At 43.5% G+C, this 21,464-nt stretch overlaps 1 protein-coding gene across 1 annotated transcript in view; it reads right to left on the reverse strand.

The window, feature by feature from the left end:
* Positions 1–20,589, reverse strand: part of septin12 (septin 12) — a 42,459-nt gene extending 21,870 nt beyond the window's left edge. Inside the window, exon 1 of the mRNA XM_079177969.1 lies at positions 20,541–20,589. Coding sequence (XP_079034095.1) covers positions 20,541–20,583 — 43 coding nt within the window. The 5' untranslated portion in view covers positions 20,584–20,589. The remainder of the gene's footprint in view (positions 1–20,540) is intronic.
* Between the last annotated feature and the right edge of the window lie 875 nt (positions 20,590–21,464).

Consider the following 21,464-nt stretch of genomic DNA (forward strand, 5'->3'; position numbering starts at 1 on the left):
TGCTGCTTTCTACTGTTTACTCACCCTGTGTCCGGACGCAATACGACGAGCAAACAACTTCAAACTTGCTTGTTTTCTGAATGGAGTTTGTATCAATCAGTGCTAGGGCTATGCTAACATTGTAGCTGCACCGTCAACACTCTAAATAATGTCATCTAGGCGTAAATACAGGAGCTATGGTATTGTGTCTACCATAGACAGATATGTTCATACGCACACATTCATACACAGTTTATTCACACAGCTTTTCTCCACCATTTTCAGGAAGATAATCTCAAGGCCGATAGGCTTTCGCGACGTGTGAATTTCTAACTCGAGAATCCAAGTTGAATATTTTTTTGTTTGTTATTATTTCAAAAAAGTTCATGTTCAAATGAAAAAAGCTAATTCAACTTTAAACTAAGTTGTTACACAGAAAAGACACAAAAATCAAACAGCAAAAATCTGTCATCTTGAACAATCCATTCTGTCTTCTGTAAAGAAGAGTAGCAACACGGGTCCACAGCTGGAATTGAACTGGTAAATGGTAAACAGACTTGTATGGTGCTTATCTAGTGTTCCGACCACTCAAAATGCTGTAACACTACATGTTATCATTCAACCATTCATGACAGGGGCGGTGCAAGTTGCCACCTGCACATCAGGACTAACGGAGCATTCACAGTGCCCAAGGACACATCGACACCGACTAGCGTAGCCGGAGATCAAACCGCCGATCTTCCGATTGAAGGACAACCCGCCCTACCACTGAGCCGTTATGTGGTTACACACAGCACAGTTGCTGTTGGCAAACGAGACTTGTCTGTTTTTGGATCCTTTGTTGAGAGGAACACATTTCAAGGAAAAGGCGAGGTGAGTCATTGAAATACAAATTCTCATTTTGTGGGTAAAGTCTTCCGTTTAGTCTTAATACACGTTTTCCTTGCTGGTTCTTTCAACATTTACAGTTGCAACAATCCAATCTTCCTTGAAGGAGTCAACATGGATTTTGAATTAGAAGGTTTTTGCACTTATCCACATAGAAATATACTGAAAATCATCATAGAGAGGACAAATGTCATCTGCTAACAATATAACATGTTTTAACCCGTAGTTGTCAGTGTTTCGTCAACATCATCATGACAAGGATCAGAAGCTGTTCATCAACAGGCCTCTGTGTTCTGTGTTCTCTAGAGGTGTTAATGCTCTCATGAATATCTCAAATGAAACCGGGCATGTTAGAGGGCTCACAGAGACATTGTCCTGTATCATGGTGGAGAGGCTCAGTGGTATGTTGTCTATCATTACACCACATTGGAATCAGCAGGCTGATAGTGAGTAATACTATTGGTGTACCAGAGAGATGTTTCATCTGCCTCAGACAGAGAGTATTTAAAGCCACAGAGAATCAGGACTGATGAGGACCATGGAGATGAGGATGGGTGATATTATGTTCCCTCATTACATCGTGTCATTCTCTCCGTCTGTGGGGCTTTGGTCAGACTACCATGACACCTTAGGTGTCTAGTCTGCTCAAGTCTTCAAGCCTTTTTTAGTTATGTTCAGCTTAAAATGTGTATTTTAAACAAACTGTTTTGTACTACGTGTTGCCCGAGAAGGAAGAAGTCAATAGATGGGCAAGGTGTGATGAAGTGTGTAAATGGAGAAATGGCTCACACGTCCAGGTGTTGGTCTCAGCTGGACACTAGTTGCGGGACAAAAGGGAAGTTGTATGATGAATGGAAAAAAAGAGCGCTTCAGGGAGAAGTTCAAACCTCATCTATTTTCTCATCTCAGCTACTCATGAAGCACGAGTGATTGTTGTATCGTCCAGAAAGTTACAAAAACTGTCACTCGCAACAACTTTATGAAACAGGTCCAGTGTTGAGGGAGAACGCTGCAGACGACGACGCTAAACAGAATCTCATCTCTCAGGGAAACCGTCAATGTGTCCAGTAAAAGAGCTTGTTGTTGCCACGGACGGCTCAGATTGTTTTGTTCCCACGGAATCACTGTTCAGACTTACAGATATAGACAGAAATAAAGTGAGTGAGGTCTCTTAGACCCAAACAACGATGGCAACCAGATAAGTCACATTTGATCTATATTAATATTAGTTTGTAGTCTCTATTAAGTTCTATACATATATATATATATATATATATAGAAAGGGGTTCTTCTATTCATCTTTAAAAACCATTCCAGTTTATATAAACGTAGTTCTTCTGTGTGTAGTTTGGTCATACTGTCTTTCATTAATAATGAATTTAAAGTCACCAGATGAAATGTGATGAGGCGTCACACTGGAGCAGTCGCACCGCTCATCCAGAATACCTCGCCCACTTTATCTGGAGCGCAAACTGAAAGTCATGGAAATGTTGCTAATAATCCCTCATTGTAAAGGGAAACTGTGCAGCTTACTGCGGGTCAAAGTCAGAGTGAGTCTGTAAACTGTGATGGACGTTTAGAGAGATAAAGTTACTGACACCTTCACTTTCTCTTCCTAATTGTTTGGGCTAACCAGGAGGATCTGATTGCTGCTCTTTCGATGTAGAGACATCACAATGAAAATAAGTAGTATATATATATATTTCATCTCTATATTGTGAAGCCCTACATAAACCGGATTCTGATTCTGATTCTCATAAAATGTGATCATGAATGCTGAGGTTGATGAGGGACACATGAACCGATTACACCACGTTATAAATGTCTGTGTTTCCACGCTGTAACAATCAGCTGATCCATTCAGGAGATGATTGACAGAAAATCAATCTGGTTAAAGTATCATATTCGGGGGAAGTATACATGGGGAAAGCTTAATAAAGGGTCTGAAAAGCAGTTATGCTTGATAGACAGAGTAGAAATACATAAAAGATCAATATGTATACATTGCAATATCCTATGCATAGATATTGATCTTTTATTAGTAAACAGTTTTGTGACAGATGGAACATGCTACAGAGTGGTACATGGATCATGCCCACACTACAGCGTTCAGGCTGTGATTTTAAAAGACCTCCGCTTAGGATGTGTTTGATTCAATAGCCGAGGCCTAACCTCCCTCCCACCCCCATCCTGACCGCCAAAGTGGACCAGTCCTGTCAGCTCTCATTGTTAGCCCAGGAGACATCCACGAAAACACGAGGAAAACATCCTACCTTCTCTCATTCACAAAAGCCACTTGTATGACTCCCTGGTTGTCAGTGACGGGATGCTTTCTAAACTCCTCTTTCTGCAAACTTTGGTCCACCGCCGCCGTGCTGGTCCTGCACTCTGTGTTAGTATCTCGTTCCCTCTCTCTGGTTCTCCCTGATGGCAGGAGGAGTGTGGAGGGTAGAGAAAGAGAGAGGGACAAGAAGAGCCAGAGAGAGGGGGGAGGCTGTTGGTGGCTAAAAGCAGCTCCAGGATTCATTCACATGCAAATGGCCCAAGAAGCTTCCACTAATCCCTGAGAGGAGAAGGCCTACGCCTCCCCGCTCCTCCCCCTCCCCCGTCACAATCATTTACCCAGCCTTGGCTGAGCTGTCAGTCAGTGTGGGATGGAGGTGCAGGGCAGTGCCAAGTGGCTCTGTAACTAAAACCAAACTGTTATTCCTTAAAGGGACACGCTTGGAGTGCTTCCCACATGTTCACTATGGCTGCATTCTGCTCTTCTTATTTCCTTCTCTTTATCTCCACCTTTACACACTTCCATTCTAGCCCGTCCAACATTTTGGGTTTTGGTTTAAGCACTAACATCTCTCGTCACAGTGCGCTCTTACTATCCAGATGTGGAGAAAAATGATGTTACGTCTATCTGGTTTCTAATGAGCACTCACAGGCCCTGGTGCTTTGCCTCTCAGGCCCTATCCACCTGGTATCAACATGTGTCTGGGGGATCTGATACAGCAGGGGTGCATCATTTAGACCACATTCAGAGGTTGTCTGAGCCGTACATGGCCACATTCTTTTAGCAGTGTGTACGCGAATGTGTCCTGGGCCACACTGAAGGACAGAACTGAATAGTCCAGATGACATTCAAATACATTCTTGAAGAGCTTGAAGATCCAATCGTCCTGAAAGTTTGTGTCGTGCAAGAGAGCCAAAGAAATGGCCGAAGTTGTCAGATTGACATTTAGGGTGTGTTGATTGATTCACAACGTCAACTCATGCACCGAGTGCCATGCATATATATATATATATATATATATATATATATATATATATATATATATATATATATTCTAAATATAGACATACATGTTCCATACAATTGGAATTGTTCAGTATGTAAATGTCTGATACATGTTACTGGGTGAGAAAAGGTTTGAGAAAGTAAACTTTGATCAATGTCTGCTGGAAGCACATTAAACCTTCAAAATGTAAACGGCCAGAATATGAGTCAGTCTTAACTTTAAAGAATAAAACTTGAAGTGAAACAAGCTACAGCGCTTTTGTGGAACACCTCCTAAGCTTAAAAAGATGTTCTGATGATCCTAGCCTTGCGATTCTTTAATGTCTTATCATTACCAAACATGTGTCACGTTGTCAGTGGTCAGTGTTGACTGACATGCTCTGGTCATGTGACAGGCTTTCAGGTGTGAGCAGCTACAGGAGCAAAGTGTGTTCACTGCATCTGTCATTACAATAACTATTACTTTGGACATTTCTATTTGTATCTATATGAAGTAAATGTCTTCTCTTATAGTTGAATGTAGATAAATTATACTCAGCTGCTGGATGTGTTTGTTCCGTCTTTGCTCGCTTTAAAGAGTCAGAAACAGAAGGAAATGTCTCCACACAGAGAAAGGTGACACGTCAGAGAAGAGAAATGGGGAAGTGTGTCGCTGCGAAACTACCAGCCGCTTGAGTTCACACTCATAAAACATAGTTGATGTTCTGATTTGAAAAGCACGGACATACACTGCAGAGTAGTTCTACTGAGCATACACATGCCCATGTTGTTCACTAGCATGGACATATTCACTGATGCAATTTCAGTTAGTTCATATTTCCAGCTAATTTCAGTCCTCCCCAACAACAGAATGATCAGTGTTCACTGTGAATAAGGCACAGGCCAGTCCATCCACTGGGCTGCTACAGATGAGGTGAGGAAGAAAGTTCTTAATGTGTATCTTTAAACCATTTTAATATAATACGATTACTTTTTAAATACTACAACATCAGTGCGTAGCCTATTGAATAAGCCCTAATTAAATCTTCTATCAAGATATTGATATTATTTCATATCTCAGTGAAGATAATTATCTCAATAATATCTCGGTAATGAACACCATTTATCATATTTTCTGATACTTCAATAAATAAACAGTCTATATGAATTAACAACGTGGTTTTGAATACACTGTGTGAATGAAATACTTGACCGGCAGTGGCAAATCTTCTAATTTTAAAGCTTAACAGTAACTAAAATATGTTTCTGAAAACACATTAGGCCAGAAATAGGCAATGCAGTAACTCATCGACTCATATTTGAACAGAGCTGCCTACTTTGATCAGAGTTCACAGCGTCATCAGCAGGGATGGGCAGCTGCGTTAGAGACTCCTCGGCCTCTGATTGGTTGTTTTTCCTCTGGTGGAATCTTTCTCATGTCATTAGGAGCACTGAGGAGTATCTGCCTCATGTACTACTGTCAGTATATAGTGGTAGTTGGAACAAATATGACAAAAATGTATTCTTATTAAAGTTTCTATCTGTAGCTTTACAAGTTATCGCTAGTCATTATTCTATAGTTTTCCTTATTCCCTCGTTGTTAAAATTTGCCAGATCCAAACCCTGGATGAACTATCCTAACAGGTACTGTGTGTGTGTGTGTGTGTGTGTGTGTGTGTGTGTGTGTGTGTGTGAAGCCTGAACGCTCTTCTTCCTCTGTGCCAGAGCTCCATTAAAACACATCAATGAGCCACACCACTGCACTGGTGACTCAATCCCACACGCACCGCCCTGCTGCCTGAAATACCACAGCACCAAATGTTTTGACCTCTTTCATTTACTTTTGATTTTTTTTTTCTTGATCTTTTTTCTTGGTTTCTTTATAATATGTGATCATGTTTACTGTCTTATTATCACAGTGTCATCAGTAAAGCACTTTGAATCACACCGACTCTATGAAAGGTGCAATAATGATACAAAATACAGGTTTTAGGGAATCCCTGAACTTGTTTTAAAAACATTAAAATATATATTTGTGAAGTGTGTAGAAGACAATGGGCATCCATTGCAACATAATTGTGATCCACTGATAGCTTTGATAAAGTACTGTCACAGTACTACATGCTGTGTAATGTAATGCAGACATAACATACTCTGTAATAAACTGTGCAGAAGAAAACAACTACCAACCAAACTGTTCAAACACAATTATGTTCATATTAATTATGAAATTCATGACCCTTATTTCCGCTAATCATTATACCCGGCTCTGTGTTTCCTGTGCTAAGATGCCAACACACACAGCTGACAAGTATGCAAACTAGTTTTCACATGTTCACAAGTGAAGTGCCAACCGTGAAACCCTTTGACCAGAGAACAACGAGAGCCTGACGGACAGAGAGCAGCGTGTGAACGAGCGGGGCTCAGGTAACAGAGGACGGAGCTCCTCACAAAAGCTGTCTGAAGGGCTGAAAACAGGAAGGAGAGAGCTGTTCTTTACCTGATGTGGAGACACAGCAGTCAGCGCTGACACAAATATAACACTGCAGGATGTCATATCACTGCCTGTGTGTGCAGAGGGGCGTGGTATCGTGCATGTGTGTGTGTGTGTCAGAGGATGATGCATTTCCTGGCCTGTGGGGGAAACTGTTTCCTGGTTAGATCTTCTGCTGGCTGTAAAACTCAACAACATACTGTAACAACCCTTTTTTCACCAAAATGAACACATATGAAGCTTTTTTAACGCAAGAAAATAGGCGATAGACTCCTTTGCCACTGCCAGTAGACGAGTAGCCTTTCTATTATTTCTCTGATATGTCACATTTCATGTCACGAATGCAGGGAAAACAAGGGTGAAAACAGGGTGAGTAAACAGTAGAAAGCAGCATGGAGGCCAGTGAAAATCTTATGCTGGTTACTTCTTCTTCTGTCTGTTACTCACTCGCTCTTTCAAACTGGGTGCAGACTCATTCGGAACGATGTCGGAGACGAACAGAACTCGTTGCTGAGGTGACAAAGAACTCGACGGAATAGAGGCGAATGTTGGCGTGTCCACCAAGGTGTCATGTTTCCATCACTGGTGATGGGAGCCGGGTCTGATAAACACATGTGACTGCTGCAGACTCATTTGTCCCGGGAATGAATGATGATGTTAACCTAAAGCCAGATGTGGGTGGAAGTGGGTTTTTGCGTAGTGACAAAGGGGCTTTGGATGACAATAATCTTACATTAACTGTTTTATGTTTTCAATGCAAGAGCTGTTTACAGCAAGCAGTTCTTCAAGATCTGCTATATTATCAGCTTCATGTCACCATGAACATGTTAACAAACAGTTGTCTGTATACACAACCTGCACAGGTAGAGCAGCATTAGCAGCTGTGTTTGTGTCCACATGAGGTCAGTCCACTAGTGTCCACCGGCTCCTGAGGAAAATCACCTCTCCGTGTTCAGTTAGCACGGTCTTTATATCAGCTCCAGGTCACTGAAGACAAAAGAGCAGTTGGCCAAACACTGGACATGTGCTTACATTCATCTCTGGGGGGGGGGGGGGGGGGGGTGCTGCTGCCCCTTCTTCGTCGGCGGGGAGGGTGCTGCTGCTGCTGCTGTCACATACGCTGGTGGAGGTGTGCGCGGCGCGTGCGGATCGGGGAGGAGCTCCGCCTTGCGCGATACAACGGATATTTGTAAATTGTCCGACTTTTACATTTTTACTTAAAGCGGGGCTTTCAAACAGTCCGTCTCGGCGTTAAATGGGTCGACGAGGAACGTAATCTGTGGCCGCACATGCGCGTTTGACGAAAATACCGTATTTAACTCAAGCGAAGCGAACACGAACATTAAAAAAACACAAATACAAACTTCGATATGAACGTAAGAGCCGCATGAAACCGGGCAAAGAGCCGCATGCGGCTCGCGAGCCGCGGGTCGGCCACCCCTGCACTATCGCCTCTCCAGGTGCAAGTGGTACACGACAGGCAGGGCAGGGCTAACTGGTTAGCATGCTCATATTACTAGATATCTCTGCAACAATACATAGACGTCACTGATCTCCTACTGCAAGCTGCGAGAGGATTTTCTCTTCCTGCCACTAGTGGTCCTGCAGTGGGCAGCAGCTCCGTTGTCTCTCAGCTTTCTGTGCAGCCTCTCCCGGTCGCTCACAGCCACTGCTGATGGCTTTATTTCTTGCTAAATGTGTGTGGATGGTTGCCGACCTCCACTAGTAGAAATACACGGCAGCAGATGGATAGTGGCTGCTTTAAGTGTGTTTTGTTTAGTCGGACTAAGAGTAATGTTAACTGGTGTTTGATTGTGTCAGGGACAGGTTAAACCTAAAAAAAACACAAATATTCACCGGTAGTTACGAGTGTCTCCTGATTGTCTGCCTCTATCAACTTCTCTGAAACTTTTCATTCTGCAAACAAAATGTCCAGATCTTAGATCATCGGTGCAAAATAAAAAAGCAGCCGGTTTAAAGGCACAGAAGTCACTCCCTCGTTCACTGAAGGACTGGAGGAGCCGGGGATTGCACCGCCGGTCTTCTGATTGAAAGATGAGCCACAGCCGCCCAGATGGTGAGAAAGAAGGACTCATTTTTTGAGCAAATGCAAATTATAAAGTGCAGAAGCATTGACAGCAGGGTTGGGAGGGTCAGGGAGCTGATGTGGCTGTAGAGGAACGCACACACTGCAAACAGACACACCCAGAACCCTGCAGATAGAGAGCATTATGTACACATGCAGCTGCACCTCACTGCTGACCTACAAGCACACAAGACCAAAATACAAAGGTCTTATCTAGATTTCCTCAGTCAGGAGGAGGTTTACGACTGTTGAGGCAGAGAGGAACACAACCATCTGTCTTTCCATCTCTCTATTATTTTCTGCCTCCTCATCCTCCTTTCTTTTGTCTTCCAGTGGAAGCATACACACCGATACTAACAGTGTGTGTGCAGTTTAGTCCTGGGCCCTATTCCTCGTACGTGGCTAAGTGACTTAGTCGGATAATTTTCAGGATGAGATTACATAAGTGAGGCTTTTCGGTTCCTCGAAGCAAGTTTGGAAAAATCACCATAGCAACACATCCATAAGCCTGAACCTGCTCCAGAGCAGGCTTGAGCTAGATCCGCTGGATAAGCTGCCACTCCCCCGGAAACAAGTGTCAGCTCCCTTCCTCAGAGATCCATCGATGAGGAAGCGATATTAGTCAGATTAGCGTTTTCGGGAAAGCCGCTGCATGCCGTGTTGTTCATACAGTTTATTTGGCGCTTAAGAAACGTATGGATGTGTTCATTACATCACCATGGCACATGTTGTATTGACTCACCATTCTGAATGTTTGTGTGCTTAGTGTTTACTTGCTCCCGTGTCCTCTTGATGGCTGGTTGAACTACATGATGGTTGAAAGCACTCATAATGATATGACAGTATTATTAGTACACCATAGATATCATTGTTGTAGAACATGATTAAGGTGGACTCATGATACGAATAGAGAGAATTACACACAATTTATTTTCACTGCTTATTATGAATAATACACACACACTGATCCGCCCATACACAGATTCACACACACATATTCAAACTCCTATTCTATATGGTAATCTACACATACATGTACATATATATATATATATATATGTACATGATACATAAGTGCATACAGTACATATATCCTCATAAGTATCTATTAATTCGTATCAGTTAGATCCTCTTTGGGCTTGTTTTTATCTACTTATTCTGAAAGAGTTGATATCATTATTTTCGCTATAGATCTCATTGGATGATGCGTTCCATTAAGCCTACTGCCAGCAGCACATTTAAAGTAATATCTGATTGATTGGGGTGATGAGGCACTTAAAATTAACCTAGACATTTTCCCAACACTTGCGCATTTAACAACGCAATATGTTGCCATGCTTCTCGTCTAGCCCTCGCAGCGTTAGATTTCGCCATGATTATGGTCTTGAATTCCTCATATGTGTTCATAATCATCTCCTGCTCGTCAGCGGAGTAAAAAGAGGCTCTTTCTTTGAGTTTATTTGCCGTTGTACTGTAAAAAAATCATGGTTTCGGTGATCGACGCTTCCCCCTTTTGAAGTAGGACGGACACGTGCAATGATACTGATGACTGACATCTGGCTCGAATTAACGAGACTGAGCGCGGATCAGCCTTTGAGGAACCGAGATAGCCTGATGTCAATCATCGAGTTAATTTAAGCTGGATAATAGAACATTTGATCGACTTAGTTCAACCACGTACGAGGAATAGGGCCCTGATCCTCTATAGCAGGGGTCTCAAACTCATCTTCACTCTGGGCCACATCAGCATCACGGTCGCCCTCAAAGGGCCGGTTGTAAATGTCAGACTGTGTAAATGTAACTACTCCTAACATATCGGTAAATAACTGTCTCTGCATTTGATTATTGTTTATTCAAGTGTTAAAATATTGTACATGCAGTTATATAAATGTAAATATATTTAAGCACATTTCTGTTATTATAACTTAAATCCTTTTAATTTAGGGTTAATAAACCCACATTACTCTATCAAAGATCAAACTTTTAAAGAAAATATCAAACACAAGTTATTACAATAACTTTGTTCAATGCTTAAAATCCTTTCAAGGGTGCGTTTGCACAATCCATGTGAGGTATTTCATGTGTTGTAAAGCCACGTTTAAAGTCGTCTTCAATGTACTCACAATACATTTATATGTCAAATGTAGAGTAACCAGCCAAAGAGCTGCTTCTATGACTGTGTGTTTAAGTATCCCATAATTATGACTTTCTATCTCATAACTTCGACTATGGGGATGTTTTTATTATTAAGTCTAATTTAAAAAATGTTTTTATTTTTTTTATTTTTTTGCTGGCGGATTCGCGGGCCACATAAAATGACGTGGCGGGCCTTGAGTTTGACACCCCTCCTCTATCAGACCTCCATCAGTAAACCATCAGAGAGAAGATGGTCTATTTCTATAGAGTTATTCTTAAAGCTCGTCATCGGAGCCACTGGGTCGGATTCTGGTGAAATCAGATGAAATCATGCAGGTTCACCAGAAACTCCTCCAGCTCAGACTCCAGCAAAGACCGGTCCACTGTGGACAGACCCAGATCCTCCAGCAGAGACCGGACCGCCCTGGACAGACCCAGATCCTCCAGCAGAGACCGGACCGCCCTGGACAGACCCAGATCCTCCAGCAGAGACCGGACCGCCCTGGACAGACCCAGATCAGGCTTCTCTGTAGACCTGCAGTTGGAGCTCCAGAGGGAGGAGGAGAGCTCGCAGCAGCAGCATCTCCTCCTCTCTGCTCCTCTGGTTTCCGCTGGGAGCCATCACTGACACCACGCTGCTAGAGACTCAGGCCATGTCCACACTACTCCATTTCCATTTGAAAACGCATTTGTTTTGCTACGTTTACACTGAACTTCTTAGCAGTCACGACGTGTCCTTCCCTGATTCGTCACACCACTATCACGTGACCGTTTCCCGGAAACTCATAAACAACAATTAACAGCCTTGATTACCGATGGACTATCAGGTTAATTCAACATGGACAACTTATTACAGCTGACCTTGTTGTCTTTACTAGCAGCTGTTGTCCTGTTAAAGTCTGCCTTTCTGCAGAGGAAGCCGCTGTTATTGGAGCGATTAGTGAGCGGCGTGTCCAGCGGTGTTATCAGACCTACGGAGCGTCTGAGGACGTCTGAGGTCACATTTGAGACTTTGAGCAGAATGGACACAATGTCCATATTAATCCACAGATAAAATGTAAAGGAACAAAAGCTTCACCCACGGTGTTTGAAGGAGAAATACTTCCTGAGGTATTTCTTCTTCACATACCGTATAAAGACCCAGCAAATTATTCATTCATGTGCAATATCAGTATCAATACCAATGTATGTATGTGCAATATAAATAGTCTGTGTCTGTGTATCCAACCACTCAATCCGATTATATTGTATTTTTAGCTTTTACCCGTCATTATTCCTAGCATGCGGTCGATTTGCAGTCTAATAATAATTAAATGCTCATAATCAGTTAGTTCTTCACAAGATTTTTGTGACACAAAAGTACACAAATATACACAACAGAAGTATTAAAGTACTGCATGAACTTCTGTCAGTTTCCAGAACTTCATCGCCCCATGTGGGTTCAGATGATGCAGGATGACAATCACCAAAACTGTCCAATCAGTGACAGTTTCCTGTCAGTCTGTATGCCTTTATGTTGACTCCTATTGGTAGATAAAACAGGAACAGGAACAATGTTTTTCTCTGGTCTGGACCAAATGAGCCCAACTACAGGTGAGAGAGCAGCCTGATCACACTGCCTGTGACATCTGCATGACGGCTGCATCGTGTGGTGTCCACACAGAAAGCAGTGTTACTGCTGCCAGCCCTTCCTTCTACATGGATTTGACCTTTCATAACCACCAGAATGTTTCATTTCATCATAAATTCCAGACAGGACATTTTTTTTAAAACATTGTGCTTATTTGTAAATAATAACAATCCACAGTTAAAGCCAGGACTCTTATAATGGATGGAGCAGTGTAAATCACTGTCCTGCAGATTGTTCACAATGACAGCCTCATGTTAACAAATGAAGGGATTTTGTCCACAGAAACATGCCAGGGGCCTTACATTTAAAAAAGGGAACAGGAAGTAAAACAAATAATGAATCACTTTTTTTTTCATTAGTGTGGCGTGTTCTACGCTACACTCTACAGATAGAGAAAGTCTGCTGTTGAAAAATATGCAGGACCTCAAATCTGTCAAAGAAATGCTGCCGGACCGTGCCTGAGCCACGCTGCTCCCGCAGGCTCTGACCTGGTAACACGGGCGCCGGAATAAAAAGCAAGCGGTTCTGCAAGGCAAGATGCTCTGCAGGCGGCGCTGCCGGGCGTTACACTACTGATGTCTTTATATCGGATACTGTACATACAAATAAATAGATACCTGCCGTTAACCTGTTTATAGTTGTATGAGCGTACTGTACTGAGTATTGCACTTCCATAAAGTTGGATGACTCGGAAGATAAAACCTGGATAGTGGTCAAAATCAGATCTGATTTAATCCCTAAAATGAGTCGAGCTCCAAACACTGAATCCTGGTGCTTCTTCTGTGTCCACACAGGACGGGTTCCACTGCATCTTAACGGCTCTCAACATGGCGACAGCTGGGCTGGCAGTGCTGACAGTACAAACTGCAGAGACAGTGCTGACAGAGCTAACAGGGTTTACCTGAGGGGGAACTGGAGGACGGGCGCTACGCTTCCACGACGACGCAGTCGGCCTGGACGGCGTTATCAGCTGTAACCACCGTATGAGAGCGGTGCAGAGCGGCGCCCATGAGCTAACCAGTGGGGCATCACATGCACTGACATACGTGTCAGTGCATGTGATGTCAGGCACTAACACGCACTAAAAGACATACAGCCGGCCAGCTATGTGAACAAAGAGAGGAGAAGAACAACACACAAAGGGAGAGACACTTAATTCTCTGGTGAAGGGAGACATTACTCCTCTAGATCTTTACAGAGATGATCGTTGTTTGATGAGATATTAATGATCTGAATGTCGCATATCACACCTTTAAGTTTGGCTGATGTCAGAGCGGAGCCAGTTTGACCTGTAAATGTCTCCGTACAGATTGAACTTAAAAGCCATTATTTAAGAGGTTGTCTCACAAACAAGTGTCCTCCACAGATGGAGGGGTCTATTAAAGATGAGTCAGGCTCTAAAGCTTTGCACAGAGTGCTCCTTGAAGCTTTACAGTTTCCTGTTGATGTGAAGATAAGTACACACACACACACACACACGCGGATGACTTCCAAACGTTTTACAGTTCGGATGACTGAAGGCACAACCCTTTGATTTCTTTTCCAAAGACAGAAAATGTGAAGTTGAGAATGTGCATGTTAGGCTTTTGTACAAACGATGAACTGTGCAACATAAATGAGTCATCACCATGACCACCGAGTAGTGGCCATTGGAATGTAGGCTCCTATAGTGCCATCTATGGGAAATACAATCAATTGTGCAGGACTGTTTGCAGTTGATGTGGGTACATGTCATCTACAACGGAGTGAAAGTACTGCAGGTTATTCTGAAGTATTGCTGTGTTTTCTGAAACATTGTGTTTTGGGATCATTCTTTTATCTGTAAGGAGAGATTATGATTGACTTACACATTCCTTTCCTAACTTTGTAATTTACGGTTTACATAATGTTTGATAATGTACTGAATTGTTATTGATTATTAGCAACTTGGTCAAAAATCTTCAAAATGAACAGGAATTTTAAATGCAGCAACAACTTGGTCAAAACTGTTGGTTGTTATAATTTGTTGCCACCCCTCCAAACATTGGCTTTAGAAGTAGCCGTAGAACCTGTTGGCGTAGCAGCTGTGAAATACTTCCAAACAGCTGACATGTGTGTTGTTAGCTGCCCCAGCTATGCGGTCTACTGGCATATAATCACACATGAACATAGAACTGAATTGAATAGATCGGCCCCACTGTCACAATACCCGTTCCAGGGATAACAGAATGTCATAATCAATTGTCATCATCTCCCTAAACAAACCAACCATCAACACATCCAAAATCAATATGAAAGTATGTAACCAGATATGAATAGCTCAACATATACGACACATCGTCTCTAGTTTTCCCAGTTTAACTGTCCCCCAACTAAAACAATTTGCCTCAAACTTGCATCATCACAACTCAGTCAGATCCGAACACAAAGACACCATAATCGAGCTGCATCCATTCGTGAACCATACAGTACACAATGTTCATAAATACACATGTCACTAGCGATGCTGGATTACTGGATAGCCTCTGATCCAGCATCTGTTGATTCCCTCTCACAGCCTCACCTTCACCTCTCACTGCTTCCCGTGTCACATGCCCCCTGCTGTCTCACACTTTCCTGATTCCCCTTTCAGTGTATCCCTGTATTTACAACGGAACTTCTTCTGAGGACATTTTACAAAGTGGGGGCATTTTGACTGACCCTTACTTGTACAAGGGGCATGTTTTGGGTTAGAGTGTGTGTGTGTGTGTGTGTGTGGTGAGCTAATCTTATTCGGCGCAGGAAACACATTTCAGGGCCTTGAACCAAACAACTGGACAGGAAGCGGGGCTCCAATCTGAGCTGAAGGGAAGTACAAACTAGCCGCCTGAAACAGCAACAAACAGCAGCAGAGAGGAGGCTCCCTGATGATAGGCTGGATCTTTCATCTATGTGTATGTGCTGGATCACGCAACCTGTCAGGGATCCATGAAGTGGATTGGAACATACTGATTCTAACCAAACACTGCCAGGCATAAACCATCGACCCCTTCAGATCTCTGCCGGTGCACCCTAAAGTCTACTGTCAACAGGATTCACGGGATACACATCCAAACTATTTCCTGTTGCCCAGGAAATATGATAACGGGGCAACAGGCAAGAACTAAAAAACCTAAATATAGGTATCACTATGGAAATAAGTAAACAGGATCAGCTGTGGCGACTGCACCACTGCGAACGGTGGAATGCAGGTACCCACAGGTCATAGAAATGTACAGGACTGTCTCAGAAAATTAGAATATTGTGATAAAGTTCTTTATTTTGTGTAATGCAATTAAAAAAACAAAAATGTCATGCATTCTGGATTCATTACAAATCAACTGAAATATTGCAAGCCTTTTATTCTTTTAATATTGCTGATTATGGCTTACAGCTTAAGAAAACTCAAATATCCTATCTCTAAATATTAGAATATCATGAAAAAGTATACTAGTAGGGTATTCAACTAATCACTTGAATCGTCTAATTAACTCGAAACACCTGCAAGGGTTTCCTGAGCCTTGAAAAACACTCAGCTTGGTTCAGTAAACTAAATCACACGTATGGGGATTATCACAATATTCTAATTTTCTGAGACAGTCCTGTATATTCTGATTAATAGCAGATGCTGGATCAAATAATACATTATTAATGAGGAAAATATTAGGAGAGAGGAGGCGGCAGAGGAAACAAGGAGAGTGTAGGCTTCAGAGGAGATGAGGAGAGAGGAGGCTTTAGAGGAGATGAGAGAGGAGGCTTTAGAGGAGGAGAGGAGAGAGGAGGCGGCAGAGAAAACGAGGAGAGTGTAGGCTTCAGAGGAGACGAGAGAGGAGGCTTCAGAGGAGAAGAGGAGAGAGGAGGCGGCAGAGGAGGAGAGGAGAGAGGAGGCTTTAGAGGAGGAGAGGAGAGAGGAGGAGAGGAGAGAGGAGGCTTCAGAGGAGATGAGGAAGCTTCAGAGGAGACAGGGAGAGAGGAGGCTTCAGAGGAGGAGAGGAGAGAAGAGGCTTCAGAAGAGATGAGGTGAAAGGAGGCTTCAGAGGAGATCAGGAGAGACAAGGAGAGAGGAGGCTTCAGAGGAGACGAGGAAGCTTCAGAGGAGACAGGGAGAGAGGAGGCTTCAGAGGAGGAGAGGAGAGAAGAGGCTTCAGAGGAGAAAGGAGGCTTCAGAGGAGATGAGGAGAGACAAGGAGAGAGGAGGCTTCAGAGGAGACGAGGAGAGAGGAGGCTTCAGAGGAGACGAGTAATCACTGGTGTGTAGAATCTGAATGATAAATGAATCATGAAAACTTTGTTATTTTTGTTGTTGTTTTTCATAAACAATTGCCAACATAAATAAAAGTCCTTCAGACAGAGAGGATAAAGGGAGGAGAGTGAAACAGGATGATGGCTTAGACATCTGCTGGGGAGGAATTCATTCCCTAAATCACTGTCATTAAGGCTTGAATCAGAGACAGAGAGGGCTGGGGGGACAAGCCCGGACATGATGGCTGCAGACTGAGAGGAGGTCAGAGAAGACGAAAGGATCCAAAGAGCAGAGAGGAGTTACTGAATGGAACAGAAGGAGACAAAGAGGAATGTCAGGCTGTTTGGACACCAGCATGCGTATTCATCATGGTGGCTGATAGACAGCCTGTAACATGAAAGTAGGACTGACTTAGGGATGAGGCCGATATAATGAAGGGGGAGGGGGGCAGAACTGTTGAAGCAAAGGTGGAGAATGGAAGGGGAGATAAGAATGCTTTCCCAAGGTGGAGGAGATGGGAGAGATATGAACGGGGAGATAATCTATGGGGGAACAACAGCGGCCTTTATTCAGCACACCATGATGAACAGCATCCACTGATACCATCAAACAGGATTCTCTTCTTCAGAACACTCCAATGTGAGTTTCTGCTTCGGTGTTGCTTTCCTCTACTGTCTGAATGTACTTTTCCTCTCTACGTTTCTCTGAGAACAGAGGAAGGGAGTCGAGGAGAAGGGCCCTTCTTTTGTTTTCCAGCTTTTTATGGTAAACAAAGGATCTGAGTAAAGCACTGGATAGAGCAAAACAATCATTTCACTGTGAACGCCCACTACGGCACATAAGCCTGGTATTTACAGCGGGAACACTGATGACAGCAGGGAGGTTCACGTGTGTTCTGAGCTGCAACTGGCCCAAATATATGCAACAAATATTTCTTTGAACGTGTATTGAAAAGTGGAAGTTGTATTTCATATGGAACCTCCATTTATTGACAGCAGCAGATGCTCTCTATGAATGGAGTGAAGACACATCTCTATTCTATGAAACCTTAAGGGTGCAGATCTGCCCAGAATGTTTATAACATTCAACAAATAAGCTAAGATTATCAACAGTTTGTGAAGAGTTTACAGTTTTGTATTGTGTTGCATATCTACTGATATGAGTACGCTAACCAGCTAGCCCCGCCCCATCCTGTCGTGTACCACTTGTACCTGGAAACCAGGAAACCAGGAAACACCGCATGTTTCCATTTCATCCTCACCGCCACCAGGAGACTACTTCTCCTAGAGAAGAGCTAGAAGAGGTACGGAACTTCAGTTAGCAGTTAGCTTGCATTCAGCCAGTGCAAACTCCAGCATTGGAGCTCTGACCCTGGGAGACTGCCCCAACATCCTGCTGGATCAGCACACTCTCTCTTGCTGCCGTTGACTAATTCTCTGATGAGAGTCAAGGAGGCGAGGGGGAAATCCCACCAGGCACCTTGAAACAGATGTCTCCTGTGTGTTAAACCGCTCACGCTCAAGTTTTTGAATCTGCACTGGACAAGATTCTCGTGTAAACATCCAGATGCCTCATCAGACTTCATCAAACTGGGATCGGAACAAGACAGGACATCACATCCATCCATGGAACTGACATGTTAAAGAAGGACAAATGATTTGCATGGAAGTCAAGGAGGTCTTATATGGTTTAGGTGCTGTACAACAACGGGTATTTGGGGGAATAATATGGCGTTCAGTGTCTTGTCCAAGGAGACTGTGAAATGTGGAAGGAGGAGCTGGGAGGAGCTGGATGGAACCACCAACCCTATGATTAGTCAAAGGAGAAAAGTTAAATATGTATACATTCAAAGTCTAAATTCATCTGAACGCGCATTATTGAAATCACCCTTTTACACTTGGTGACATAAGTCCTTAATCACAAACTAACAAGCTGTAGTTTAGTTGACACAATTGTGTCCTGTGTTCACTGATCATCCTCTGACCGCCCAGCTCCCCCGCCACAGAGAAGCTGTCCAATAAAACACGAAGGAGGCTTTTGACCTCCAAATATAATGGTATTCATTGTGACATGTTTTCTGTAAATGTGGTGCTGAGACACAGACTTTGTTTTTATAAGACACAGGAGCCAGCTGAGAGGAGGCGGACTAAAAATAGCTTGTTCAAAAAGTCAGAGTGGCTTTTAACACAAAGACACACAACGCATGGACACAAGTTTGTTCTGCATGAGGAGCAACTAACACAATGAAAATAGGGGAAATATGCAGGTGTAGTGGGCAAAATATAATATTTGTGTTGGTTTGTGTATTGCTGCGCGTGTGTGTGTGTGTGTGTGTGTGTGTGTGTGTGTGTGTGTGTGTGTGTGTGTGTGATGAAGCTCAATACAACAGGAAACCATTTCAATGGGTGTGGCTGCTAGGCTCATCTGCTAACCTTGACTTGTCTTCCTACAAAAGTTCCCTGTCATCATTTGTTAAACAGACCTTTGTGTACACACACACACACACACACACACACACACACACACACACACACACACACACACACACACACACACACACACACACACACACACACACACACACACACCATCTCACAAAACAGAACCTAGAATTGTGTATCAGTGTTTTGCTTCCAAAGCTGATACTTTATATGTGCAGTATTTCATATCAGTAAAAACTGTAGTAGCATAATAACAGGAGTATAAATATTGTAAACATTGAGAATTACCACAAGGGCCCTGTTCAAAGTCGCATTAACATGCGTCTTGGGTGATCCCATCACAAGTGGACGGCTCTAATCCGTCCGTCTGGTGCTTGAACTCCACTGCTGAAGGAATGAGGCTATATGCTGCTCAGACCACCTCTGAATGTGATCTGAGTGATCCTGGCTGCACTCACAGCTGTACTTAGAGCTGTCCACTTCAGCTGACCCCAGAGGCATGTTGATGCCATGTGAACAGGGCCCGAGATGAGCTTCTAGCATCCTCTGTACTGCCTCAACATTGTACTGCTACATCCAGTCGCAACATTGTTTTCGACTTGCCACATACATTGATTCACAACATTTCCTCATTACGTTCTTAGAAAACATAATGTAGTCACCACATATGGTTTCTAGTAGACAAGGTTATGCATTTATATAACACAGGAAGCTGCTTTATGGTACAACACAATGTTGTTCATTCTGTACACATGACATCTATCACACTTCTGTCCATCCTGATAGAGGGATCCCTCCTCTGTTGCTCTCACTAAGGTTTCTTTTTTTTCTCCCTGTTAAAGGTTTTTTTTTTGGGGGGGGGGGGTTTCCTGTACCGATGTGAGGGTCAAAGGTCAGAGGATGTCGCATGTCTACACATTGTAAAGCCTTCTGAGGCAAAATAAACATACAAAATAAATTGAATTGAATAACAGAATGTTATTCTCACAAATGTAGGAATAATATCTATATGTCATATATCATGGATTCTGATGTACAGAAACCTGTAACTACACGACTTTTAAGAAAGATACAGCAGAAAGCTAGAAGAAACCTGTTTACTTAAGTGCATGTAAACACACTGTTTGCAGTGGTTTCTACTGCCGACAAGAGTTTACCACAATGAACAGACTAGAGTGTGAACATATTCCCACAGCACTGATCTCACTGTGATCTGGTTAATATGATGGCAGCTTGTATGAGCCTGATCCGATTTCACTGTTTTGATATTTAGCCAACACCTTCCTGCCCTCTGTTTCTGATGACAGACACCTCTACCTGCAATCATTTATGGCTATAAATTATAGCATAATTTAAGCACTTCATTAAAACATCTTACCTTTATGTTTCTTCTTTCCCTCTTTCCATGTGGGCATGAGCATGGTCACAGCTGGACACCCAAATTCAGATGACAACCCACCATTGCTTTGGGCTGTAGGGGACTGGGTCACAGATGCTGGGGTGGTATCGGTAACAGCATGCTGGGAGAAGGAAGCAATCCTCTGTAAGATTGAGCCCACACTATCTCTGGCATCACCAGGGCCATCTTCCACAGACCAAATGGCTCTGGGGCTTGAGGGGCTGGAAGGGTTCGGCAGGTTGGGGACCACCTGAACAACTTGGGGCCCAGAGAAAATCTTCTGCTGAGGGCTCCGGGTAGGAGAAAGGGGCACTGGGGAGCAAATCATCTCTGGGACAGGGATAGAACCCTCAAAAAGAGTTACAGAACGTGGGGAGAAAGGCAAAAAGGGATGGTGGAGGGAGAGGGGAGGGGTGTCAGAGGAACCGTCCAGGCTGCTTAGAGAGGCTGAAGGGCTGGCCGAGGTGGATAGTGAACTGGTGTGGTGTTGGAGACCTCCTGTGCTCCTTGGTGGAGGCATGGGGGGGTTGGGGTTTAGGGATCCTCCTTGAATCTTGGTGGGAGAATTGGTTGAGGGGCTGCTTACCAAGCTGTCCAGATCCAAGGGAAACTTGTTAAGACGTAAAGTCTCTTTGGCCTTGGGCAGGGGAGCCTTGAGGACCTGGGTCCCAAGCGGTTGGTAGTGTTTTTTGGGGCCACAGTAGTCCTCTTCCCCAAAGGAACTGGCATTATGAAGACGAGCATTCCAGTTTGCATTAGCATTGGCATACCTTAACCCCGGCGACATCCTGCCTCCACCTACGCCTCTTTGCATACTGACCATTCCTCCCCCTCCATCACAACTTTGGAGGTCTAGGCTGGGCATGGAGCCATGGTTCACCCCCCGATGCTCTGGTACACCCA

The sequence above is a fragment of the Pholis gunnellus genome (genome assembly GCF_910591455.1).
Source record: "Pholis gunnellus genome assembly, chromosome: 17".
In the NCBI taxonomy this organism is placed as follows: domain Eukaryota; kingdom Metazoa; phylum Chordata; class Actinopteri; order Perciformes; family Pholidae; genus Pholis; species Pholis gunnellus.